The sequence below is a fragment of the Chiloscyllium plagiosum genome, unplaced genomic scaffold (genome assembly GCF_037043375.1).
Source record: "Chiloscyllium plagiosum isolate Xiang-an unplaced genomic scaffold, Cpla_swu_hap1 HiC_scaffold_3, whole genome shotgun sequence".
Lineage (NCBI taxonomy): Eukaryota > Metazoa > Chordata > Chondrichthyes > Orectolobiformes > Hemiscylliidae > Chiloscyllium > Chiloscyllium plagiosum.
The window spans coordinates 33,915,563-33,943,444 of NW_028270141.1; the positions used below are offsets into that span (position 1 = coordinate 33,915,563).

General features: G+C 39.0%; 1 protein-coding gene across 3 annotated transcripts in view; it reads left to right on the forward strand.

Annotated features, from left to right (window-relative positions):
* Window positions 1-26,451, forward strand: part of LOC122548600 (CUB and sushi domain-containing protein 1-like) — a 2,407,075-nt gene extending 2,380,624 nt beyond the window's left edge. For 2 of the 3 annotated variants that reach the window (XM_087978377.1, XM_087978362.1), the window contains 5 exons: window positions 10,068-10,180; window positions 15,029-15,116; window positions 18,363-18,501; window positions 20,718-20,810; window positions 21,939-26,451. In XM_087978377.1, coding sequence (XP_087834503.1) covers window positions 10,068-10,180; window positions 15,029-15,116; window positions 18,363-18,501; window positions 20,718-20,810; window positions 21,939-22,098 — 593 coding nt within the window. In that variant the 3' untranslated portion in view covers window positions 22,099-26,451. The remainder of the gene's footprint in view (window positions 1-10,067; window positions 10,181-15,028; window positions 15,117-18,362; window positions 18,502-20,717; window positions 20,811-21,938) is intronic. The other variant, XM_087978369.1, reaches the window with a different exon arrangement.
* The last annotated feature ends 1,431 nt before the right edge of the window (window positions 26,452-27,882 follow it).

A 27,882-nucleotide genomic window follows, 5' to 3' on the forward strand; every position in this document is an offset into this window, starting at 1 on the left:
CTTACATTGCAGTGATGGTGTCCCTGCCCCTGGGTTAGGAAGCCTGGTTTCAAGCCCCACTTTCTCCAGAGGTGTGTCATAGCATACATAAATAAAAACAGAAATTGCTGGAAGAGCTCAGCACGTCTGGTAGTATCTATAGAGAGAAGTCAGAATTAGCTTTTCAGGACCAGTGACCCTTCTTCAGAACTCATAATGTGTCTGAGCAGGTTGATTGGAAATGTCTTTGGCCTGAATGGATCAAATCTGCCAATCTGTATTGATGCTAATCTGTCAATCCATGGCAGTATTATTCCTTCATGATCTCCCCACAGTTACATGCAATGATATCTTCATGCAGCCTTATTTCTGGGCAGATTAGCCAGTGAATATCCCAATAGGGACAGTGAATGCCCTTTGTCATAAACTAGAATTAATGTATAGAGTCGATAAGATGTGGAGCTGGAAAAAGCGCAGCAGGTCAAGCTGCATCAGAAGAGGAGAGTCAACATTTTAGGCAGGACCCTTCAGAAATGTCAACTCTCCTGCTCCTCAGATGCTCCTTGACCTGCTGTGCTTTATCCAGCTCCACATTTTATTGATGCTGACTTTTCAGCATCTGCAGTCCTCACTATCTCCAAACATAAATGTATAAACTGACTGGGTTGAAATCTGATTCTTTCAAGGAGCCGATGTCCTGCTATTTCTGGAACTTTCTTTTGTAATGAAGATTGGAGAAGTTGAAGACAGGGCGAGGACAATGAAAATAAGAGCTAACTCTACTATTTATTAGTCTAATAAATTTTCAAACTCATTTACAATAATCAAATGCCAAATAATTCATATGCTGATGCTATCCAGTGTATTTTCCAGTTGAAGCTTATTGTTGAAAAGTAAATGGTTAATTTACTTCAGTTTAAATTCAAGATTTAGAAAAAACATCATCAATTTGGACTCTATCGGAGCTCTTAAATGATTATACTCATGACATTTGGGATTATGGGGTATATTATGATTTAAAACTACCTGACCTTTGGAAAGCAATTATTAAAAATTACTTTTATGTATGATTGAAATGAGGGAATTCAGTTTCATGGACCTGGGCTGCAAAATTTGGACCTGTGGCACCGCTCATGTTAAAACAGGAACTCTGAGGTGAACAAATACCTGGCACTGGTGATACCTGGCATCTCTTATGGCACAGTGTTAGTGTTTACCTTTGGGCCACGTGGTCCTGGTTCAAGTCTCACTTGCTATAAATGTGTGTAAAAATATCTCTGAACAGGATGGTGAGACATATCAATGATCTGGGCATCCCATGTGTTCGCCACATGCATGTGGGCAATTTCAATAATTGTCTAACAGAGACTTGACTCGCAATGCGCCACTTTGAGCCCTGTAAAGCCTGTTAATGGTTTTCCTTAAACCTACACAGCTTGACTGAAACATATGTTCAACTGCATGAGGAAGTCCCTACCAGCGATATTTAAAGGCATCACTATGGAACTTTTAGGTGGAAAGACTTCCTTTTGCTGATGCACAGTGAATGGAAATACTGTCTTCATCGTTGTTAGATGAGCTGTTGAAAGTTGTTTGAGTCAGTAGAGAACAATGTGAGGCATTCATGCATAAAACCTGCCCTCGATCATTGACAGGCTTCAGATGATACTTCATTTGTTAGGTTGGAACTGGATTCCCCTTCACTTGTTGACAGTGACAAATGGATAAATGTCAGGCCTTGTCAATGCACACAGTGTTTCTGCGTTGCATGCCTATCAGCCTCCTTGGTGCTCTTCCTGTCCTCTGTTGCAGCATTCAGCTAAAACATCAACCATGGTGGAGCTGACATTCGCATGACTCTTTCTCCCTGGGCTTGCTGAAGTCCAGTCATGCCCATTAATTTTCTATGAACAGACACTGCCATGATATCACTCTCTTTAAATTGCCAATGACTGAGCTGATGGTTGTGATTCTCAGATGTCTCCTTTAGTGTTCACCATTCATCAGGTTACAACAGCTCTTAGATATCTGAAAGCATAAATGCAGAAAGGTAAATGTGAGGGAAAGTTGAGTGAATAGAAAGCAAGAAGTCCCCAATGCCATCTTGTATTTGAAATGAATAATGATAAAATGGATATTGAGAAAGTGCAAAGGGAGGAACATGCTGTCATCCTAGATGGCTGCAGTGCTGCATGGTGAAACAACTTCAGTGACTTACATCCCAATAATTCACCACACTGTCTCCTCTAAAGGCTTCAGGAGCGACTTCATCCAAACAGTTTATCTGTATGTGACCTTGGCCTACAAGGTAATCATATGATTGGGTGTGTTGTAATGCATTTCAATGTATCATGTTTGATTGTCATGGCTGAATATTCCCAAGGAAATATGTGCAACTGTGAGAAGCTGCTGGTGGCATTAATAAGTTTGTCAGAGTGCAGAAGCACGAGACTCTGAGGCATAAGTGGCACTTGCTGAAGATTGTCACTGGCTTAGAGGTTTTGGGGTGGGTCAGGGATTTTGACACAATCAGTGATTTCAGTACCGATTATTTCCATTTTAAAAAAACATTGCATGCCCCTTCCCTCAAAGTTTCCACTGAACTTCATTTGCAGATCATCAGTTGCAAAGTCTGTCATGAAAGAGCACAATTGGACAGCATATAAAATTATACTTTACACAAACTCTGCCTGTATAATGTCCTTTGATTAACAGCTGTGGCTTAGTAGAGTTTGATAATCGAACTGAAAATTGGTTTATCACAAATTTGTTCTGATTTTAAATCACAGTTCTGTCCACCAGCTACTTGTTACACAATTTTAAATGAGAACATGAGTTTTCAGTAAAAAAGTCCTCTGGTTAGATTTGGGTACCATAATGAATGTCTTAGAAAATCTAAAATGCTAAGACATGGAGTTTTTAAAGCACGGAAACAGGTCCTTTAGCTCATAGTGTCCACACTGGTTATTAATTCTATTTCCATTTTCCAAGACATGGCCTGCAGCTCATAGAGTCATAGAGATGTACAGCATGGAAACAGACCCTTCAGTCCAACCCGTCCATGCCGACCAGATATCCAAACCCAATCTAGTCCCACCTGCCAGCACCCGGCCCATATCCCTCCAAACACTTCCTATTCGTATTCCCATCCAAATGCCTCTTAAATGTTGTAATTGTACCAGCCTCCACCACTTCCTCTGGCAGCTCATTCCATACACGTACCACCCTCTGTGTAAAAAAGTTGCCCCTTAGGTCTCTTTTATATCTTTCCCCTCTCACCCTAAACCTATGCCCTCTAGTTCTGGACTTCCCGACCCCAGGGAAAAGACTTTGCCTATTTATCTATCCATACCCCTCATAATTGTGTAAACCTCTATAAGGTCACACCTCAGCCTCCGACGCTCCAGGGAAAACAGCCCCAGCCTGTTCAGCCTCTACGTATAGCTCACATCTTCCAACTCTGGCAACATCCTTGTAAATCTTTTCTGAACCCTTTCAAGTTTCACAACGTCTTTTCGATAGGAAGGAGACCAGAATTGCACGCAATATTCCAACAGTGGCCTAACCAATGTCCTGTATAGCCGCAACATGACGTTCAAACTCCTGTACTCAATACTCTGACTAATAAAAGAAAGCATATCAAACACCTTCTTCACTATCCTATCTACCTGCGACTCCACTTTCAAGGAGCTATGAACCTGCACTCCAAGGTCTCTTTGTTCAGCAACACTGCCTAGGACCTTACCATTAAGTGTATAAGTCCTGCTAAGATTTGCTTTCCCAAAATGCAGCACCTCGCATTTATCTAAATTAAACTCCATCTGCCACTTCTCAGCCCATTGGCCCATCTGGTCAAGATCCTGTTGTAATCTGAGATAACCCTCTTCCTGTCCACTACACCTCCAATTTTGGTGTCATCAACAAACATACTAACTGTACCTCTTATGCTTGCATTCAAATCATTTATGTAAATGGAAAAAAGTAGAGGACTCAGCACCAATCCTTGTAGCACTCCACTGTTCACAGGCCTCCAGTCTGAAAAACAACCCTCCACTACCACCCTCTGTCTTCTACCTTTGAGCCAGTTTTGTATCCAAATGACTTGTTCTCCCTGTATTCCATGAGTTCTAACCTTGTTAATCAGTCTCCCATGGGGAACCTTGATGAATGCCTTACTGAAGTCCATATAGATCACATCTACTGCTCCGCCCTCATTAATCCTCTTTGTTACTTCCTCAAAAAAACTCAATCAAGTTTGTGAGACATAATTTCCCACGCACAAAGCCATGTTGACTATCCCTAATCAGTCCTTATCTTTCCAAATGCATGTATATCCTGTCCCTCAGGATTCCCTCCAACAACTTGTCCACCATCAAGGTCAGGTTCACTGGTCTATAGTTCCATGGCTGGTCCTTACCGCCCTTCTTAAACAGTGGCACCACAATAGACAACCTCCAGTCTTCCAGCACCTCACCTGTGACTACTGATGATACAAATATCTTAGCAAGAGGCCCACTTATCTAGCTTCCCACAGAGTTCTAGGGTACACCTGATCAGGTCCTGGGGATTTATCCACCTTTAACCATTTCAAGACATCCAGCACTTTCTCCTTTGTAATATGGACATCTTGCAAGATGTCACCATCTATTTCCCTACAGTCTATATCTTCTATATCCTTTTCCACAGTAAATACTGATGCAAAATACTCATTTAGTATTTCCCCCATTTTCTGCGGCTCCACACAAAGGCTGCCTTGCTGATCTTTGATGGGCCCTATTCTCTCCCTAGTTACCCTTTTGTCCTCAATGTATTTGTAAAAACTCTTTGGATTCTCCTTAATTCTATTTGCCAAAGCTATCTCATGTTCCCTTTTTACCCTCCTGATTTCCCTCTGAAGTATACTCCTATTTCCTTTATACTCTTCTAAGGATTCACTCGATCTATCTTGTCTATACCTTACATATGCTTCCTTCTTTTTATTAACCAAACCCTCAATTTCTTCAGTCATCCAACATTCCCTATACCTACCAGCCTTTCCTTTAATCCAAATAGGAATATACTTTCCCGGGATTCTCATTTCTGAAGTCTTCCCTTTTTCCAGCCGTCCCTTTACCTGCGAACATCTGCCCCCAATCAGCTTTCAAACGTTTTTGCCTAATGCCGTTAATTTTGGCCTTTCACCAATTTAGAACTTCAACTTTTAGATCTGGTCTATCCTTTTCCATCATTATTTTAAATCTAATAGAATTATGTTCGCTGGCCCCAAAGTGCTCTCTCACTGACACCTCAGTCACCTGCCCTGCCTTATTTCCCAAGATTAGGTCAAGTTTTGCACCTTCTCTGGTAGGCACATCCACAAACGGAATCAGAAAATTGTCTTGTATGCACTTAACAAATTCCTTTCCCTCCAAACCTTTAACACTATGGCAGTCCCAGTCTATGAGGAGAAAGTGAGGACTGCAGATGCTGGAGATCAGAGCTGAAAATGTGCTGCTGGAAAAGCGCAGCAGGTCAGGCAGCATCCAAGGAACAGGAGAATCGATGTTTCGGGCATAAGCCTGAAGAAGGCTGAAGAAGGGTTCCTGAAGAAGGGCTTATGCCCGAAACGTCGATTCTCCTGTTCCTTGGATGCTGCCTGACCTGCTGCGTTTTTCCAGCAACACATTTTCAGCTCAGTCCCAGTCTATGTTTGGAAAGTTAAAATCTCCTACCATACCTACCATATTATTCTTACAGATAACTGAGATTTCCTTACAAGTTTTTTCTTAATTTCCCTCTGACTATTAGGGGGTCTATAATACAATCCCAACAAGGTGATCATCCCTTTTTTATTTCTCAGTTCCACCCAAATAACTTCCCTGGATATATATCTTGGAATATCCTCTCTCAGCACAGCTCTCATGCTATCCCTTATCAAAAATGTGCACCCCCCCCCCCCCCCCCCCCTCCCTCCCCCTTTGCCTCCCTTTCTATCCTTCCTGTAGCATTTGTATCCTGGAACATTAAGCGGCCAGTCTTGCCCGTCCTTGAGCCATGTTTCCGTAATTGCTATGATATTCCAGTCCCATGTTCCTCATTACACACTGAGTTCATTTGCCTTCGCTGTTAGGCCCCTTGCATTGAAATAAATGCAGTTTAATTTATTAGTTCTACCTTGTCCCTGCCTGCCCTGACTGTTTGACTTGCTTCTGTTCTAAACTGTACCAGTCTCCAATTGATCTCTTTCCTCACTACCTCCTGGGTCCCACCCCACCTTACCAGTTTAAATCCTCCCGAGCAGCTCTAGCAAATCTCCCAGCCAGTATATTAGTCCCCTTCCAATTTAGGTGCAATCCATCTTTCTTGTACGGTCACTTCTACCCCAAAAGAGATTCCAAAGATCCAAAAATGTGAATCCTTCTCCCACACAGCAGCTCCTCAGCGATGCATTCATCTGCTCTATCCTCCTATTCTGGTCCTCACTAGCTCGAAGCACCAGGAGTAATCCAGATATTACTACTCTTGAGGACCTCCTTTTTAAATTTCTGCCTAACTCTCTGTAATCTCCCTTCAGAATCTCAACCCTTTCACTTCCAATGTCATTGGTTCCAATGTGGACAATGACCTCTTGCTGGTCCCTCTCTCCCGTGAGAACATTCTGCACCCTCGCTGAGACACCCTTGATCCTGGCACCAGGGAAACAACACACCATTCTGCTTTTTTCTCTGCTGGCCACAGAAACGTCTGTCTGTACCTCGGACTAGAGAATCCCCTAACACAATTAATCTCTTGGAACCGGACGTACCCCTCGTTGCATTAGAGCCAATCTCAATACCAGGAACTCAGCTGTTCATGCTACATTCCCCTGAGAATCCATCACCCCCTACATTTTCCAAAACAGCACACTTGTTTGAAATGGGTATATCCACAACAGACTCCTGCATTAGCTGCCTACCTCTCTTACCTTTCCTGGAGTTAACCCATCTATGTGACTGTATCTGAGTCTGCCCCCCCCCCCCCCCCTTCCTATAACTGTCATCCATCACATACTGTTGCTGTTGCAGATTCCTCATCGCTTCTAACTGCTTCTCCAACTGATCCATTCCATCTGATAAGATTCACAACCAACAGCATTTATGGCAAATATAATCCGCAGTAACCCTTAAACTCTCTTTAAGCTCCCACATCTGACTAGAAATACAAATGAATCTATAAAAGGCCATTTTTGCTCCTTCACAATCTACAGAAATTAACACCGTTCTATTCCTCTACAAAACACTGCCCCAGGTTAAATTAATGGTTATGGCTTATATTTTAAGTTTAATCAAGAGACATATCTCCAAAAACATCTAATCAAGAAAGAACCCATTCTACTCACTACTGCATATTCTCTGTAGGCCATACTTAAAACAACGATTAACTTATCTGATTCTGTGTTGTGAACTTCGCCCAACAGTTCCTCCAAGATTAGTTGCGAATTTCACTGTTTGTTAATTTTCCCAGATGCACTCCGATGTCCAATGATGCATGAATTCAAACATCTTAGGCAGTAACTGTGCAGGTTTTTTTTTCTCTCTCTCTCTTGCACTGACCTTGCCATGTGCTTCCTTTGTCTGTTCTTCTCCCTTTTAAAACTGCTGTTATTTTGCCTTTTTCCTCCAAAGTTTCAAATCAATTCAACAGCATACATAAAGTAATTGCTGCTCCTGGAATTCAAGGAAATCACTTCCAGCACCTAAAATACCTCAATAAAGGAGCAGCAGCCAGAAATATTTCCTATCCTCCATCTTGGATTACCCAGATATGCTATTGTATTACAATGCTCATCTGAATACTTTTTAAATATCTTTAGAGTCTCTGCCTTTTCCACCAGAGTTCCAGCTATTAATCACCCTCTGGATAAAAACATTTTTCCTCAAATCTCCTCTCAACTTCCTGTGCCTTACCTTTAAACTGTAACCCCTGGTTATTGACTTTTCTACAAAGTGTTAATGTTTCTCCATGTCTATCCTGGTTATGCCCCTCAGAACATATTTCCTCTTCAGCCTGCTCTGTTCTAAGCAAAAAACAACCCTACCTTATTTAATCTCTTGTTATAGCTGAAACACGCAGGCCCAGACAGCATCCCGATGAATCTCCACTGCACTTTCTCCTGTGCAATCACATCCTTCTATAGTGTGGTGACCAGAACTGCACACAGTACTTCAGGTGTGGTTGAATTTTTTTTGCTCTTATATTCAATGACGTTATTTTCAAAGGCAAGTATCCCATCTGCCTTCTACACAACTTTACTTGACCTGATGCCTTCAAGGATCTATGGACATGCATACCAAAGTTCCGTCTGATCCTCTGTATCTTGTGGGGTCCTACCATTCAACATTCACTGTCTTGCCTTGTTAGTCCTCCCAAAATGCATCATCTCACACTAGTCAAAATTTATCTATCTGTTCCCTTGTGCACAAAAGATTAGTTCAATCTTTAGAGTCCTTTCAAAGACTGACAGAGAAAACCACTGAGCAGAAATTCCCAATGGTTAATTGATTCATTCAGAGAGACTGAAGTTGCCTTAAATACAATTTGTATTTAAAATTCCACAATCTTCCATATTGGTTACGCCAATCTGATGAGTGGTGGGAGAGGATACCATATTGACGAAGCCAGGCCAATCAAGTAATAACTGCAGACCCCAGAATTTAAAGTACAGTTTTTATTCAATTTAAAAACCTGAGAATCTAGAAATGATTAATAAGAATTATTAATTGCTCATCACTGCTATTAAAGTGTTCAGCTGCACAATAAGTACAAATTGTATTCACGTTTTCCAAAAGAAAAGATTGTGATATTCTCGCTTCTACTAATTTTGTATTCAAACTTGTGAATATTATTGGGCATGTCATTCAGGTTCAACCATAGTAGATCTTACTCAGAAATCACTCACTGGTGATTAAAGTGAATGAAGTTAATGTACTTAATATCTGCCCTAAAAGTAGAATATTTCATTGTTTTTTTGTGCACTTATTGTTGATGCAAAGCACTCACAGATCAGGTCATGATATTGACTTAAAGACAGTAAGTAATTTAGAGCATTAATTTAGAATCATCCTTAGAGCCAACATGCAGAGCAAACGTTGATTTCTTCACTTCGAACTGGATTCAAATTTATACCACGAGACAGGGAGACTGTGCTCAAACACAGAATAACATGACCCATGTTGCACTGAAGTCACTTTTTATTCTGTATACCTTGTGCTTGGAAGAAAGTATACTAGCAAGCTATTCTTGTGCCATTCAGAATCAAAATGCGTCATCCCATATTTTTTGTCCTAATCTGACTGGTAACCATCTTGACTTATGAACAAACTTTTAGTATTGATCACACAGTATTTAAGAAATGTTCAAAATTAGAGAAATACAAGTAAGTCCTATTCAATATGGAAAATTATATTAAATTATTCAAATGGCGATCATTATTAAAATTAATTTTGATTTTCAATTCATAATTTTAATCGAGTGGGTTTTTCAGATTTCAGAGCTCCAATGGGATTTAAAATAATGCCATTTGAACACAATTCTTTTAATCCTTTGACTCGACAATGGTGTCTGATCTTTCAAAACCTCAAACCTTGAAACACCCTCTCTAAGATCCTTCTGTTCTCCACCCTCTTTTAATTTAAAGCAACCTTTAAAATTGCCTTCTTTCATCAATATTTTACCAGCACTTCTGATATCTCTTCCATTCTTGTTTAGTTTCATTGTTTGCAAATGCTGTGAAATGACCTTAAGGCTAAAGATATGATGTACAAGCTATTGTCATCCAGTGCAAATAGATCATTTCTATGAGCAGGCCTTACCTTAGGTTTGGAACAATACTTATCTCTCAACATACATCATTAATCAGATAATCTGATTCCATCGATCACTGCTATTTTTGGGCAGATTATCCGCTGTGTGTACTCACTTTGGGAAAATGAGGAAACTTCTGCTGACTGTCTCAAGATCCTGAAAAGTGTCATGGAAATCTTTGAAAATGTCAATTTCTATGTATGACTGCTGTCTTTCAATTAAACTGTATTGTTATAAGCGTGATCACTTGTGTGATTTTTCTGTAGGAATCTATAAAAAGGAAGAGACCCGACTTTTTTTAAAGGTCTACCAAATGAAGGGACCTATTGAGATCTTTATAAGCAAGTTCAGAAATGATAACTGGGCTTTGGATGGTCATGTAAGTACATGGTTTCTTGATATTATTCAGTTTGATGATAATTTTGAAGTTGTATCCTATTCAAAGAAAGGCAGACCAGGCTCCTTTACCAGTTCAGTGAACTGACCTATTATGGACTGTGCCAATCAGACCTGTTCTATCCCATCCTGCACAGTGAGTTACTTTTGGATATTTTGTTAATCACCATGGATAGTTGAAATAGTTTCAATGTTGGTGACTATCAAATGCATCAGTAAGGACACCTCCAGCTTAACAACGAGACTGAAAACATATAAATCTGCAAGCTGTGATACGTTAGGACCAATAGACAAGTGTGTGAGTAAAACAGTCTCCCTGCATGCTGAAAGACTCTATGAGAGTCATCATTTTGGCTAAAATATAAACAATGGGCAAGGCTACAAATTTGTCTCTGCAACAAAATCCAGAAGCTTGTAAAATAGTGACTTTGAATAACTTGCAGTTTTGTTGGCCATAATTATAAAAATGTTATCATGGTCCTCCTGCATCTATGTAAAGTGGACATAGTGTGACATCAAATAGTATCAAACACTGGTTTAGCTCCTGAGCTGCAATAGGAGTTTTAAATAATGTTTAAAGGTTTTATATTTGAATAAACATTCATAACAATTAATGAGCTAATAGCACAGCAAAAATATAGTCATTCCTCCATATCCATGAGCTCACAAATTTATCTTTTTACAAGTAACCAGTTATTCAAAATACAAGCATTAAACTCACTTGTCTGCGACCACTTTCACTTCCGTGATAATCTCGCTCTTGCTCTCCGACCTGTTCTCGTATTTGCCCTCAAAGAACAAGAGCAGAGGTGCTCACGAGGATGAAGAGGTTGTCAATATCCATTGGATGGAGATAGAGGAGGAGGGCATGTCATTGAGGCAAAGTGGCTGATAGGGAGGGGAAGGCAAGTCTGCACAGTCCTCCACCTCCAACACTCCATTATATTCTATTAATATTAACTTTTATTTCAGCTGTTTTAGTATTTATTATTTTAATGCAAACCGTAGCCTAAAAGTAAGAAGCAAAAATTCATAATCTTGGGGTCCAGGAACCAAATCATATTTTTACCATAAGTTATTAAACTAAGCACTCACGAATTCATCATTCATTGGAATTGTCGGGAACAGAACTCTCGCAGATATGGAAAAATGACTCTATGTAATTTTGATCTAATCATCATTGCAGATACATAGTTCCCAGCCAACTAGTTTGGGAATAAATAATTCAGTTCATAGTACACTTTGGAGAGGGAGACTGAATGGAAGATGAGAAGGTGTAGTCCTGATGATAAAAGATAGTATTAAGACAATGGTGAGAGAGGACCTTGAATCAGAAGATCAGGTAATATAATCAGTCTGATAGAAATTAGAAATAATATGGATCAGAACACCATTGCTAAGAATAGTTTTCAGGCTTCTGAACTGTAGTGATAACATTGGGCAGAGCATTACACAAGAAATCATTGCAGCTTGACACAAAAGAAAACTGATATTCATGTGAAACTTTTATCTTCATTATAAATTGGCCAAACCCACTTGGCAAAGGTGATCTGGGAGAAGAGTTTGGAGAATATCTTTGCAGTAGTTCCCTGGAACACTCATCAATTGGGATAAAGCAGTTTTAAAACTAGCATTATGTCATGTGACAAGTTTGATTAATAATCTTGTGATAAAAGTCCTTTGGGAAGAAAAATAAACGTGATTTCCATATTAAGTTTGAAAGTGACATATTCCAGTCCCAAACAAGAGTATTAAACTGAAACAAAAACCAGTTATATAAAAATGGGAGATAAAGCTCATTAAGTTGATTGGATAAGTAGATTAAAGGATACGTCAATAATTATGAACAGTGGGAAGCATTTGAAGAAACAATTCAAAATGTTCAACATAAATGCATGACATTACAAAACAATGACTCAACAGTAGAGATTCACCTATGGCTTGCTAGGGAAGTTAAGATGGTATTAGAATAGAAAAAGAGATCTATTATGTTGCAAAACTGTAAGGCTGAGAATTGGAAGTGTTTTAGAAACCAGCAAAGTTTGATCATAAAGAGAGGAGGAGTTTGTGTAGGTAAACCAATTTTGAATATAAAAACAGATTGCCAGAGCTTTATACAAATAAAGGGAAAGAAAAATACCTAATATAAACATTGATCCTTCAAGACAAAGAGAGAAATAATCATTGGAATGAGGGCAGAGCATAGTAGTTGAACATGAATTTTGCATCTTCATTGTAGAAACCACAATTTACATACCAGAAATGGAACATAATCAAGAACTAATAAATACAAGGACATAAAGATTTCTAAAATATCATTATTGTTTGGATGTTGGATTTTAAAGTGGAATTAAATGGGTTTTGATTTTACTTTTGTGGCAGTGACATTTTTAAAATGTTTGCTTATTAGTACAGGGTCAAAACAAGGCTACTCCTTTCACAACTTAGAAAAAGAGAGGTCAGGGTCCACCAGCAGGTTCAGTTCAGAATGAAAGATCTAAACTTGGTGTTTTGCAGCCTCAATGTAATCCAAGTCTGAGAGAAATCAATGAATTAGCCTGTCTTTGTAACTCGGGATGAAATGGAAAGAATTACATTTGGTGAACATGTAGAAATTTCAGAAAGGAAACACTTGTTTTACAGTGACATTTCACTTGGGTTGAGTGTATGTAAAGGACACTTTCCCAGCTTGGAGGTATGGTAGAATCATATATTGGGCGGTGAAGTCACAGAATACAATTCTTCTGCAGCAGATGACTCATAGAACCTCATGAAATCTTAATTTTGAGTTACTAGTTCTATTTTGAATCTATCTCATTTAGCGGAATGGAGGGGATCTCCAATGTAAAAACAAATTTCTCCAAAAAGACGTTGCAGTGGTCACTTCTGCAAATACTGTCCTAAACAGGTATACCCATGGAATGTATATCAGTAGGAGCAAGGTTAAGTCGGCTTCTCCCTCTGTTGCCTTTCACAAACCTAATCTGATTGCGATGTACTTTCCAGGATACAACCAAAAGACTCTCAGTAGAGATTGCTTTGAGCAGCGAGTAATGATATACTTATTGAATTGGAGATCCAAGGGCCCACTCTAATGTTCTGGAATACAGGTTCAAATTGACCTGGGTGTGTAAGAATTTCTTCTCTGTGGGGCAGAAGTGCATCATCAGGGGTCTCCTGAATACCAGCCACTCTCAGTCTTCATCTGAGTTCCTTGCCGGAGCACCTGTCTGCACATTTTGCCTCCTGATAAACCTGTTTCCCCAATCTGACCGAGCTGCAGGCCACCCAGCTGACTCTGCAGAGTCCTATAGGTTGGTGCAGTGCTAATGTCTGATCTGTTGGCTGCGAACATGGTCATGTTTCTTCCATAAACATCCTCCATAATGAGACTGCACCGTGTGCCTCGCTTTTGTGTATTTGAAAATAAATATGCAGAAAGAATGGTATTAGTTGGTGTGCAAAGCGAGAGGCACTGCATCTGCATCTTGTGCTCCCTACCAATAGCAGAGTAAGATTTGGAAAGGAATGTAAAACAAGATAATGCTGTCATCCTTAATGTATGCAGTGACACCAGATGCAGTGATTTTAGTCCTAAAATACTGAGCAACATCGCCATCAGGGAGCTCAGATGCAGACCTACCTGCTCCTCATCAGTTCTCTGCTGCTTCCTCCTATTACATGTAATTTTGTCCCACAAGGGAAAACAGATGAATGTCAGAAAGTGTGTTGCAGTTTGTTCATGTGATATGCCTAGCTAAATCAGCAGAAATTGAGAGGTTGGCAGTATTGGTAAGTATCCGTGGATGATGTGGAATATTTTTATGTGGAACTTTAGTTCTAATGAGGCTGTGCTGCAGTGAACAGAGCAAGGGCTGTTTTTGTGATTGGCACACAGTGTATAGAAAGATGTATTCGTTAACCTTGACCATTTTTGTGGGCTCATTAAACTTTTACCAACAGTGTAACCATGACTTTGGGAAAGACTTTGGCCTCTTTAGTCAGATACTCCCATTCCCTTTGCTATGTGTGGACCTCTGTGGAAACTTGATCTATCATCTATTCATCAACCTCTTAAAATAAAGTATGGACAATACAGTAGTAAACAACCTGCAGTTGAAACTTTATTGCTGGAACAGCACAGCAGGTCAGGCAGCATCCAGGGAACAGGAGATTCGACGTTTCGGGCACAGGCCCTTCTTCAGGAATGAACCTGCAACCTACAGCTCAGTTGGCAAGCTTCTTCCAGCTCTCTGAAACATCTTGACATGGATCCATCAGCAGTGTAGCCTGAGGTGTATCTATTCTTCCTGAGCACCCTGTGCGGAAAATGCAGTCTGTCAGCAGAATGTTTCATGGGGCAGCACGGTGGCTCAATAGTTAGCACTGCTGCCTCACAGCGCTAGGGACCCAGATTCAATTCCCGCCTCTGGCAGCTGTCCGTGTGGAGTTTGCACATTTTCCCTGTGTCTGCGTGGGTTTCCTCCCACAATCTAAAGATGTGCAGGTCAGGTGAATTGACCATGCTAAATTTCAGGTGTAAATGTAAGGGAATGGGTGTGGGTGGGTTGCTCTTCGGAGGGTCGGTGTGGACTCGTTGGGCTGAAGGACATGTTTCCACACTGTAGGGAATCTAAGAAATCTAAGAAAAATGTTGGGCTGCTCATGGCAGTCATGTTTCTGAACAGGCCACATAAAGTTCATATGTTGTCTACCTCCACTCAAACAAACGCAGAGTCATGTGATCCTTATGCCTGTTTAGATGCTGAAGTGCATGATGAAATCTGCATCAAAATGGCTTAACGTTTTTGATGTTGCATATTTTAATTAGGTTTCAGCTGAGCCTGAAGGCAAGACCTTTGTCTACCAGGGATTTGTCCAAGGCAAAGACTTCCGACAGTTTGGCTTTCAGAGACAAGGTTAGTAACAGATCTATTAACGAACAATGTTGATCAAAAAGTTCTGGCAGGTAGTAGCAGGATAGACATGTTTTCTGAACATGGGTTTTCTAAATCTAACATGTATACATCTATAACATACGCACTGAAAGTCTATCTCTGAAAACACTGATAGACACATAGCTAATAGGCTAATTGGCACTTCCAGCCTGCTAGACCATTCAATATGATCATATTGAACAATAAGTAGCCTGTTCTTGCTTTCTCCAATTACCTTTTGACCCCCTTAGCCCTAAAAAGTAAATCTATCTCCTTCTTTAAAACAATCAATATTTTGTCATCGACCATTTCCTGTGATAGAAAATTCCACAGGCTCACCACTCTCTGGGTGAAGAAATTTCTCCTTATGTCAGTCCTAAATGGCCTTCCCTGTAGCCTTAGACTGTGACTGTCATGGAAATGGGAATAGAGCTTGAAATTTTACAATCTGATACTGTGCAACTGCTTAGTAGGTTTGTAATTACTCTCTCCATTGTTTTGAAACTTCATTTTAAATTGCATCATGCCCCTACTAAAACAAAGAATTTCCAAGTGCTAAACAAAATGATCATAATTAATACCACATGGTATTATTTAAAATTCATTACATCTTAAAAATATTTTGTTTCCTCAACCCTCAATTCTAAGCTTATTTTCTTTGACATTTTCCAATCAAAAACAGAATGATTGCATTTTCCAAGATCATTAACCCACCCTCATTGACCTCTTCAGTTTTAATAAATTGCTTTGACATCCAGCCTCTAAGTCTGTGGAAAGGGTCAATTCACTATTCAGAATATTAACTTTTTTATTCTTAGTACAGACACCGATAGAACTGCTGGTTACTTCCTGCACTACTTTATTTATATTTCAGATTTAACTTGCATTCAACACAAAAGTACAAAATAAGTAAGTTGAAGGAACATGCCCTACTTGGCAAGAAAAGTAATCCTTTAAATGTATTTCCTTTAAGCCTTAATACCATCATTGCTTACCCTATATAAACAGAAACAGGGCATTCCACAACTCAGTAGGCACCTATACCATTATTATGACATGGCGGTGAACTCTTCTGTTAATTAAAGCAAACACCCAGAAAAACTCACCTTGCCTCAAATTCTGTTAAGATATGAATGACAGAGAACTCCCAAATTCCACTAAAGAAAATAACATCAATTTTCTTTTAACTCTAAAAGTGAACAGTAAACAACAACTATTCAGAACTGTAAGCCCTCATTCCTCTTAACTGTTTATTACCTGCCTCCAAATCTATAACACTATGCTGTTCCAATATGACACTTATTAAAATTACATCAACTTAATTTCAAAAGCACAAGCTGCTGTTGTCTTCTGTGACTTCACTCTTCCTGGATCATCTTCTGTCTTTTTACTGTGAGTATGTTTTATATGTAAAGGTACCTTTGACAGAGAGTGTTTCTTAACTTCTTTGGTCTGTCTTGATGGCAGCTGCTCTCTTTCTAATTTTCAAAATGTCTGCATTTTTTACATCCCTGACATTGAACCATCTCATTGGTTCAATGTTGGCAAAAAATAAATTCAAACTTAATTGGGTTTTAGTATCCTGGGGCATAATTTAAACTGATCCATTACATTTGCATTGTTAAAACAGCAAATAAAACTCAGGTATCCATTTCACAGCCAAATGTTACATATTTTCAATTTTCCAGTACACTCTGGGACTGCTATCTAGTCATATACACAGGTGCTTGGAAATTCTCAGTTCAGAACAGCATTCACTCTCTCTTAAAGGTACAGTACACGCCTTCAACTTCTGAACTCCACACAATGTGTAGTATAGCTGCCAGACTACTCCTTGTTTACGCTAATGTCCAGATATTAGCAGGAGACATCTTTTTTCCCCATTTGGTAGAAGGTGGAGAGGCTGTTGGGGGAGGGATGGGAAGGGCGGGGCAGAGATTCAGAATAGAGAGCAGTGTTGGTATTTAGTCATTGGAAACATGCAAGAATAATTTAATGGCAGAACCTGATCACTGATTTTGGACTCCAGTTCCCAGCCAAAGGCAGCTGGGTTCTGTCAGACTGATAGGCCTGAAGCTTCAGGCTACAGTGGGGGGGGTGAGGTAAGAGAGGCATTAGGTTGGGGGTAGCATGGAGCAGATTATGACCTCACATCAGAGACGGCTCAAATATCTAGAAGTGGCAAATCATCAGAGAGTAACCAATTCTGCTCCTCCTGATCCCACAAACTGTTACAAAGCACCCATCTGTCTTTAGAAGTTAGATTTTGCCAGGAAATCAAGCCATGCATTGTTAAAGTTGGACACAGAAAAGATGATAAAATCTGAAGAATAGAGCCTGCCTTCTGAAAGTTGGCTGGTCATATCACCATCACTTCCCCAGCCCCCTCCAAGCCAACAGCACCTTCATTACTTGTGAAGTCAGTTGTGATCAAAGTAAAAATCAAAAGAACTGTAGATGCTGGAAATCAGAAGCAAAAACAGAAGTTACTAGAAAAGCTCTGACAGCATCTGTAAAGAGAAATCAAAATTAAGGGCGGCATGGTAGCTCAGTGGTTAGCACTGCTGCCTCACAGCGCCAGTGACCCGGGTTCAATTCCCGCCTCAGGCAACTGTCTGTGTGGAGTTTGCACATTCTCCCCGTGTCTGCATGGGTTTCCTCCGGTGCTCCGGTTTCCTTCCACAGTCCAAGGATATGCAGGTTAGGTGAATTGGTTGTACTAAATTGCCCGTAGTGTTAGATGTATTAGTCAGGGGTAAATATAGGAGGTGTGAGTTTCTCTTCGGAGGGTCGGTGTGGACTTGTTGGGCCGAAGGGCCTATTTCCACACTGTAGTGTTATAGAAGTTAAAGTTGCAGGTCCGGATACCCTTCCTCAGATTCTGACTTGTAGTTTCAAAATGTTCACTTCACATCAACTCCAAACCTATGTGTTTTTGAGAGTTAAAATTCACCCAAACTTAATCCAATTTAACATCACCAGATACCTTTTTGACATATTCAACATTATGACTTTCGATCACATTCCTATTTGTAGCTGCTTGTTCAGGCTAAACCTGATTGTCCAAGGTTGTTGACTCTGAGCTTATTTTCAAAGGCCACTTTCCAACCCTTATCAAAGTTGTTTACTGTCATCGCTGCCCCTCCATGCACTTCACCCTCTGTTGCAACTGCTGGTAGTCTTTGGTGTGGATTTAACCAACTAATTCTTGCTTTGTCTCATTTTCAGGACCACTGGGAGGAGAACTGGATAGAGATAAATCTAATAACTACTATAGCACAAACAGTAGTTCTGTAGCAGCTGCCATTTTGGTACCTTTCTTTGCGCTCATCTTATCAGGATTTGCCTTTTACCTCTACAAACACAGGTGACAAATGTACATCTTTTTTGCATTGAAGTACAGCACACAGAAAATTACAGTGTTAGTATAGACACGAGAAATAGATTTTATTTGTACAGTTGGACTGGTATCTAATGCAGTGGAGGTTTGTGTCAAAATGGATGGTTCAAAACTATTAATAAGTAATGTACTCTTTTTAAAATAAAACATGTTAATTGTATGCAATGCAAAGAATGATATTGTCTTCAGTGCCTTTCAGAATATATCTAGAGATTGGCCAAACATACATTTTAATTGACCAGACTGTGGAGACTGATAAATCATGGTGAAACCTAATAAAATGTTACTTCAAATAGAGTGAATATTGATGCCATTGTTTTGATTGTTTCATTTTAAACACATGCAGTGAGAAACAGATAAAAAGTTGAGAATTGGAGCAAAGTTTGCAAAGTCTTTTTTTGGGCTGGTTAATAAGCATAATCATTGGAGGTGGGAAAGTGCATCAAGGAGTAACCATGTGGTATCTGTAACAAGTTTGGTTCGTCTTGAATCCTTTTCCACTGGATTAGCTACAAATGTCCTTGGGAACCCAGTAATACTCAATAGCTACTCATACTGCCAAGGCTGAAAGATAGGGCCAGGGCTAGATTTTGTGACTTCCTTCTGTGTTTGATACAGATATGTCATTATTCTGAATCAGGGAGAAGGACACTTTCTGAGATTTATAAATGTTTGGTGGTGAAACCAAAGTTCAATACAAGTGCCAGTTTCTATCCTTCCTTTCTGGATCCTTTATCTCAAAAGAAGCCAACTCCCCTACTGTTGAATGCAGGCATGCCTTGTCTGGCAGCTCATTCCATACATGTACTACTCTCTGCATGAAAAAGTTTCCCCTTAGATCTCTTTTATATCTTTCCCTTCTCACCCTAAACCTATGCCCTCTAACTCGGGACTCCCCTACCACTGGGAAAAGACATTGTTTATTTACCCTATCCATGCCCTTCGTGATTTTATAAACCTCTATAAGGTCACCTTTCAGCCTCCGATGCTCCAGGTAAAACAGCCCTAGCCTATTCAACCTCTCCCTATAGCTCAAATCCTCCAACCTTGGCAACATCCTTGTAAATCTTTTCTGAACCGTTTTAAGTTTCACAACATCCTTCTGATAGGAAGGAGAGCAGAACTGCATGCAATGTTCCAAAATTGGCCTAACCGATGTCCTGTATGCCCCAACATGACCTCCCAACTCCTGTACTCAATGCTCTGACCAATAAAGGAAAACATACCAAACGCTTCTTCACTATCCTATCTACCTGCAACTCTACTTTCAAGGAGCAATGAACCTGCACTCCAAGGTCTCTTTGTTCAGCAACAATACTGAGGACCTTACCATTAAGTGTATAAATCCTGCTAAAATTTGCTTTACCAAAATGCAGCACCTCACATTTATCTAAATTAAACTTCATCTGCCACTTCTCAGCTCATTGGCTTGACTTTCCTTTTAGTGATTTAGGAGAGCTGTAAAATCCAGCCAGAGAATGAGGTAGGCAAAATATGTGAAATACGTGTGATTTTCTTTTTTAAAATCAGAACCGAGATTAGATAGAGTGAAATTCAAATTAGAGTCAAAAATAGCAGACAGAAAATAGGAGGAACATCAGGAGATAAGATAAGCTAAAGTATCTAATGTTTTATTTCAACTTGTGTCTATTTTAATTTAGAGATTACATGATTCTACCAATTATCAATGGAGCTTTCTTAGTAGAACACTGAATTTCTGGAGGCACAAGAAGATGAAAATTTACCAAATAGGTCAAAGAGACAGATTTTCTTTTTCCCCTGGACTGTCAGCAGGTTAAGAATTATCATAAACATCTGAAATGACATATTGATTCTATTTCTACTCAATTGTCTCTGTGTTCTAACCAAGCTTCTTGACACTGCTGGCTGGGATTGTCTGCTGGCTAGTTTCCACATAATTTATTGCACTCCCCTTTATTCTTAGCAAAAAAGGTAAATTAGTCATAAGTGAATTGTACGAATAGTAAAAGTGGAACCCAATGGGGTCATGTCCTGCAAGAGTTGAACCTGGAACATTATGAATAGTTTTAACTCAATGCTGTAACCCACCTCATATGTTTTCTTTTCACTGTACATGATTGTACTGTTCATAATTTATGTTAGTGAAAATCCTTCTTCCTCCCCACCCAATTCTCTGCTTTTCTTTTCTATCCTCTCCTGAGGGCGGTGACTCATGCTGGGGTACGCTTCCATAGGCGTCGGCAGCCTTCTAGTACCTTGCCCAAGTGGCCATTCTTCATTTATGAGCCTAGACGGTGAGTGCTGGCAGATAATTCAACCATAAGGGGTGGGGGGCATCACAGATGAGCCCTAAACTTCCTCACCTGCCTTCCACAAATGTGCACCTTTGCAGGGGTTCACTGGATAACAATCAGGCGGAGCAATCCTGTCTGGTTGTTTTACCTGGTTGTCTGTTTGTCTGTCTGTCTCACTCTCACTCTTTTTCTCTCTCTCTTTCTCCTCTGCCCAGGAACACATAGGCAAACTGTGGCTCCCACACTGTCAGCCACGCTGAGACCAGCTAACACAGCGCAAACCATTGATAAGATCTGGGACTTTTCCTAACCAGCCATTTATCACAGAATTAGGGGAGAATTTGGGCAAACATTCTATTTATTTTATTACAACCATTCTCTCTACAAAGCGAGTCTGTTTGACACGCAATTTTCCAACTTATGTCCAAATTTTCTTTTGCCCTGTTGAAGTTAATACTGTATAATTTTGATGTTTTAAATAGAAGTGCCTTCCAAAAGACCACATACATCAATAAATTTACTGAAATGTATTGCCAGGTGAAACTGTTTGAAAGGGGCAGCACGGTAGCTCAGCTCAGCAATGAGGCATTGCTAACTAACAGGGCCAGGGACATGGGTTCAATTCCAGCCTCAGGCGACTGTCTGTGTGGAGTTTGCATATTCTCCCTGTGTTTGCGTGGGTCTCCTCCAGGTGCTCTGTATTCCTGCCACAATACATAGATGTGCAAGTTAGATGGATTGGCCATGCTGAATTGCCCATAGCATCCAGAGTTGTTGGTAATCCATGGAAAATATAGAGGGGGATGCTTTTGAAGGTCAAAGTGTGGACTCAATGAGCCAAATGGCTTGCTTCCATACTGTAGAGATTTTATGATTCTATATATTTTGGTTACCAAATAATTGTAAACACAATGGAGAGATTGTGTAGTTTTGGGTTGAAGATGATTTGGTGAAAGTCCCTGATTGGATATCAAGGGTTCGGTCTCACTGAGTGATGATCTCACAGAACCGAGTAACCAAACTTTGACGGGTATCTGCATCAGGCTGGTCCTTTCCATGTTGATATATTCTTTTCAGTTGGGAAATTTGTCTAAAAGAAACTGATATTTTTGTTTCTTTTTATTCCAGATCAAGACCCAAAGTACAATACAATGGCTATGTTGGTCATGAGAACACAAATGGACAGGCTTCATTTGAAAATCCCATGTATGATACTAACTTAAAGCCCACTGAGGCAAAGGCTGTGCGGTTTGACACAACACTGAACACTGTGTGTACAGTAGTATAGCCCTTACTTTGACTACTGACTAACTGATATTAGCCATACCTCTACCTGGCAAGCAGTAACTCCTTTGGTGCCATATACCACATCGTTCTGTCCCACTGCTTGCTTTGCAGTGATACACTTGTTGACAACTTTCGTTGGGGCAAACACAGTCAATGGAGTTTTTGCTGGGATAATATCCTCAGACAACAAGTCAAAGCAATTCCTTCTGGACTTCTGACACAGGAAGAACCAAAACCAAGTCCTGATGGGTTTGAAACTCTCTGCTCTGGATGCAATTGGCAGATATTTCTTTTTTTTTGAGTTCTGTATTCTTCCAAAAAGAGGTTAAAAAAAATGGACAGACAAGGAAGGACAAAACCTGTGCCATCGCTGATGTTAAGTCTTTCAACATATGTAAAATTTACAGCTGCCTACATCACAAAATAAGGTCACTATTCTAAAACAGGTCGGCAGTTTGGGGATTATTTTCAATTGTATGGAATATTGACTGCACAATTCTTTGCACTAGCGTGTTATGAATGAATGAGTAGGATATTGGCATCAAATTGGCTACAGGGTTTCTATACACTGACCATTGTACATAAAAAAATTGCTTTAAAAAGACTTCAGTTTCCATTGCTGAACATCACATCACGTTCTCAGTGCTAACAATAGGTATTAGATTGCTGCAGTATTATTTCCTCCAGACTTGGATGCTTATAGAGTCAGTTTTTATTGATGTCAGGCTTGTGAGTGAGAAAGGTTTCTGAGGGTTTTTATAGCTCCTTAAATAAACATCAATTGGATTTTATTCTTTGAATTAAAAGCCAAAAAAAGGAACAAACTTATTTTTTAAACACAGTATAACTTTTCTGAATCTCCACAGGCTGTTGGTCAGAAATATTATCAGAAAAATCTATTCTGTTTTCCAGGTAGCTTAAATAAACACTGCCTTTTGTAAATTATATTTAGCAAAAAAAATTATTTATTTTCCCAAGAATGTAAGAAAAACTGTTGCGCCACTTTTCTGTGTTAGAAATAAAAAACAAATATTATAAATGTTGTGAAAGGGGAGGTGAAGGGTCCATAGTGGGGTTGGTACAGAGTCATGTTTGCCAAATGTCTGCCGCGCCTTGTTTTGAGTTTCCTGATAACTTTCAGTTCTGCTATGTCTACCATTACGTAAAACAGAAAATCCCCACGTTAAAAAAATAGCAGTTAATCATGAGACAAGGATAAGACTGAGAATGAAGGCCAGCCCTCACACCAGGCAGCAACGTTTGACAGGTATTGATGGCTATACAAATAACATTCAGTAACAGATCAGCTCTGACTTCCCAAAGATAACCATCAAACTGTGAGGCTTGCAGAGAAAAAAAATTAAATTGATTTTGTCAAATAAATAGCAAGCTTTTTCAGCAGAAACATGCACGTAGTTGAGTGTGGGACAGAAGAATGGGGATTCCTTTGTTCCCTGATGATATTTTGCTCATTCTAAAGAGTGCCTTTACTTGTATCTCATAGCTTTACCCAAAACCAGTTGGTACTGTGCAGAAAGCAGTTGTGATGTCTTTAATATGTCTGACATACAGCCGAAAGGATAAACCCTCATTCACAGCTACAGCATAGAAAAAAACTGTCTTTGTGAAAAGTTCACTTTGTGTGGTCAGCAACAACTTTCCCAAGTTTTCTAAGTAGGTTCTATTAAACCACAAAATTACAACTCGGGGGGGTTTAAGAACTTTGGGATTATGGCTGTTGATAATTGTTTGTTTAACTAGGTTAATATACTAAAATAGCAGATAATTGAATGCCATTTCCCATCTATTTTGCATCAATTATAACTGGAGATGAGAAGAACCCCTATGGAAATGTTTATGTTAAATGTTTATTTTATATTCATCAACAGACTTTTTTAGGCTATAGTTCACTACTTAGTCTTGTTTAACCTTTTCTGAGGTTTCAGCACCAATCCTGACTTTAGTCAGTGAGTAATGTTACTGGGAGAGGTTAGAATAAGATTGTTGTTATGACCTTTGACTGGAGAGAGGAAGTGTCTTTTTTAAAAATAAAAATGCATTGTTCCTGGCTAACATCTTTGTCGGAAGCAACAGAACTTTATCAACAGAGCTTCCTCCATTTTTCTCTTGTTTTAAATTCTATGGTGAGCCTGTGCCATAGTCTCATTAATGAATGAAATGGGCCTTATTAGTCATCAATAATTGTATTTAGTTTAAACTGCATTTTGTTCAACAATTTTTAACTGAACGAGGGAAGAGAGAATTTGAAGATTTATTTATATTCTTCACTCTGAAGATTTCCCAAAAGTTTTGAAACATCAATTTAGAGCAACTTCTTTGTTTTGATAACCTATGATAGCACATACGCAGTCATGCATGCATTGCATTTGCTGTGTTTATATATATTGTCACATACTCATGCAGAACCTTGAACATAAAATGCTCAATTTTTCCAAACATAAAACTCAGAGGCTTTAAACTTGAGAAGGCACAGAAAATGAAAGTTCAAGCAACAAAATGCAAGAATTTTAGTTAAAAAAAAATTGAAAATTCTATCATGGATCTAAAATAATTAAACACACGAAAGCATGTACTTACCTTTAACCTTTTCCATATTACACTCTGTAGGCCTTTATTGCAAATTGGCCTTGCTCTGTTCTTCAGTGATACTATGCTTAACAAAGAAAAGAAACATTATCAATCAGATGGCAATTTTAGATTCCCTTTGTGCACTTAGTAATGCAAATAAGAATCCACTTGGTATATATTACAAGGCAGGCTGATAATGGAGAGAATAAAGGGCTCAATTTACACACTGAATAAAGTCAGAGTCTACAAACCAATCTATCTATTGGTGTAGATGCAGATAATCTTGGGGGGCATTCATACTGTGGGCAAAATGAACACGTTAATTCACTTCATGGAAATGAGCCACCTACTCTGAACTGTAGGACAGGATATGATAGAAACCAGGGGTAAAAGATCAATTTTTCCAGGATGATATCCCATCAAGGGACAATATAACTAAATATTGCCATCTAAATCCAAAAATTATGTTCATTAAGAGAAATTTACTAATTCATTTTCTCATAAGAAAACCAATCTTGTGCTGCCAAAGACTACAGTGGACAGTGCAGGTTTGCTTAAAATACAGAGTCTGTTTGAATTCTAAATTATAAAATGTCAAAGACCTATATAGAACGTAAACTCTGCACCATATCACAATTTTCCACTTGCGCTATTCTTACAAAAAAATGATGTCCAGTGTGCATGTGGACCACAATATTGAATTATCTTGTGCTCAGATTGCAAAAACAAAATTAATAATTGATATACTCCTTTGGTAGTGCAGACTGTACTAAGTTTTTCATTATACCAGCTAAAACTTGGCTGCTGTCTTCTCTTAGAGATGTACATCATGGGTTCAATTAAAAGAAGAATCACTTTTTGGGATGATTACCTGCCAATAAATGAGGTGAAAGAAGACACCTAACTTTAACAAATTAATTGTAAAAGTATATTGGATGGTCTTGTGGGAAAATGTATTTTTCAATGGTCACCCATCAAGAAGTTGATAAGCTACTTCCTTAAACAATGGCAGGATGTATGGTTTTGAAATATCCACAGTGTTATTGGGGAAGGGGTTTCAGAATTTTGACCCAATGACAAAGGAAAAATAATGATATATTTCCAAACAGGGAGGCGTATGTGGCTTGGAGTGATACTTTTAGATGGTATCACTATATTGCTGTTAACATTGTCCTTTCAGGTGGTAGAAATAATGTATTGCCCCATCCAAACTTGATGTTCATTCTTGATGCAGTTGAACATAGCAAACAGTACTGACATCAGGAAAGGGGAGGCATTAGCCTGTGACATTTATGGGTGGCAGTATGGGAACTGGGTATTGCAACCTGTTTCCCTTCCCTCAAAATGGGAAGGAGAGATCTAATTTCCTTTCTCTGAGGGATTCTAGGTGGGGTTGTGAGATAATCCTGAAATCGCTGAAAAGTGAAGTTTAATCTCCAGGACATTGCTGTAAACAATCCTGCAGAAAAATGAACCATTGGGAGTATTTAAACATTTTTTTTAATTTCTCAGTTATAACTAACAAATGAAGAGTTTTGAACCCGGGGGTAAAAGGCTTTTTCACTCTGTGGGGCAATGGAGATGTGAGATCATGTGACATAGAATTTACAGAAATATATCCAACCAGAGGTGGAAATTCTACTTCTAGATAATAAGGTTAATATTCAGTGCAACATGGAGGGCCAAAACTCAATCTCTCACTTAAAATAAAATCTTTCAAATCCTCATTCCTACCTCTGGTCTCAATGTCTGAACAGTATTATTCTATTATGAGCAAACATGGGCTCCTAAGTTACATGATGAAAGATACTGAGAGTACAACTTCTTTGAGTATAATGAAGAGTTCAAATACAAGCTACTGGGAAATGGTTGAAACAAGAGCCAATTAAAATATAAGCTGAATCTTCTCCACCCCCCCCCAAGAGAAGACATTTCTGAGAAAGGACCATGTACTTCTTGTGTTGTAAGCTGCTGCTTATCTTACGAGTTTTGCCTTTATTCAGGCTGGTTGCAATAATGTTTTCTGTGTAAAATATTTTGTAAAGAAAAACTAAAAAGATGCTGTAAAAATGCCTATTAATCATTTCAGTGGCATCACATCAACAGCATTATCATTATTCCACTCCTTGCTGTTGACTTGAAGTAGGTGCAAAGGATCCTTTTGTACAGAGATATATTTTTAATGAAGAATTTGTAAAATTATTAAATATGCCAAACCTTTTTCAATATTGTAGGTAAAAAGGTGATAAATAAGTGTTTTTTACTATGTAAAAGAAATAATTTCCCTATACTGTAAAAAGAAATCTTGTTTAAAGAGTAGCATCTATAGCCAGTTTTAAATCTTTGATTTTATTGCACATGAAAATTATCATTACAGTGGCCTGTTACGATGACCAGTATTCCCTTTTTACCATTAAAATCTGTGATAGAAGATTGTATTATAGCCTGTGCAATGCTGCCCACATTTGAAGCTAATTTAAAACTCTAATTAAATATTTCATCACAATTTGTCGTCTAGTGTGTGGAATATATATCTTTTCTCGAGTGAGATGTGTAAATTGATGGAAAAAAGATATTCTCTTTCTCTTTGTTGGTTTTGCACTAAAGTCAAGAAAGGATCTTATCACAGAAGTGACTTGACCCTGGAACTTTGCATAAGGCTCCATCTGTGGCAAATAGAATGTCACATTTATACTTTGGAATTTTGTGTTATTTTTCTTTTGAGGAGGTTGTGAAGCTCCAAAAGACGTCAATGTTGAGAACTCAATTTTGTCGGAGTTGGATCTTAGAATTGCACTTCCTCCGAACAGCAGTGTGATTTTTTTTCACTACTTCCCACATGATCATTTAATTTGAGTGAGATAGCCAACTTATTGACAGACAATTGAGGCAGTCTTAACTTTCTTGCCCGGCATCTGTTATTTTGCAATGTCCCAAATTCATTTCAGGTGTGGTCCTTGCAGCTCGCAATGGGATGTGACTATTGCCACTGTTGAATTTAAACACAAATTTAAGGTGATAAGTGGCTGGGATACCTCACTGTCCTAGCCTGACTTCCATAGAACATTATTTTTTATTATTGAATTGCAACAATTGCAATTTTGTCAAATGCAGACATTAAAACAAAAAGGTTCAGCTCAAAGTTACAGATAGAACTTTACAGCACAGTACAGGCCCTTCGGCCCTCAATGTTGCG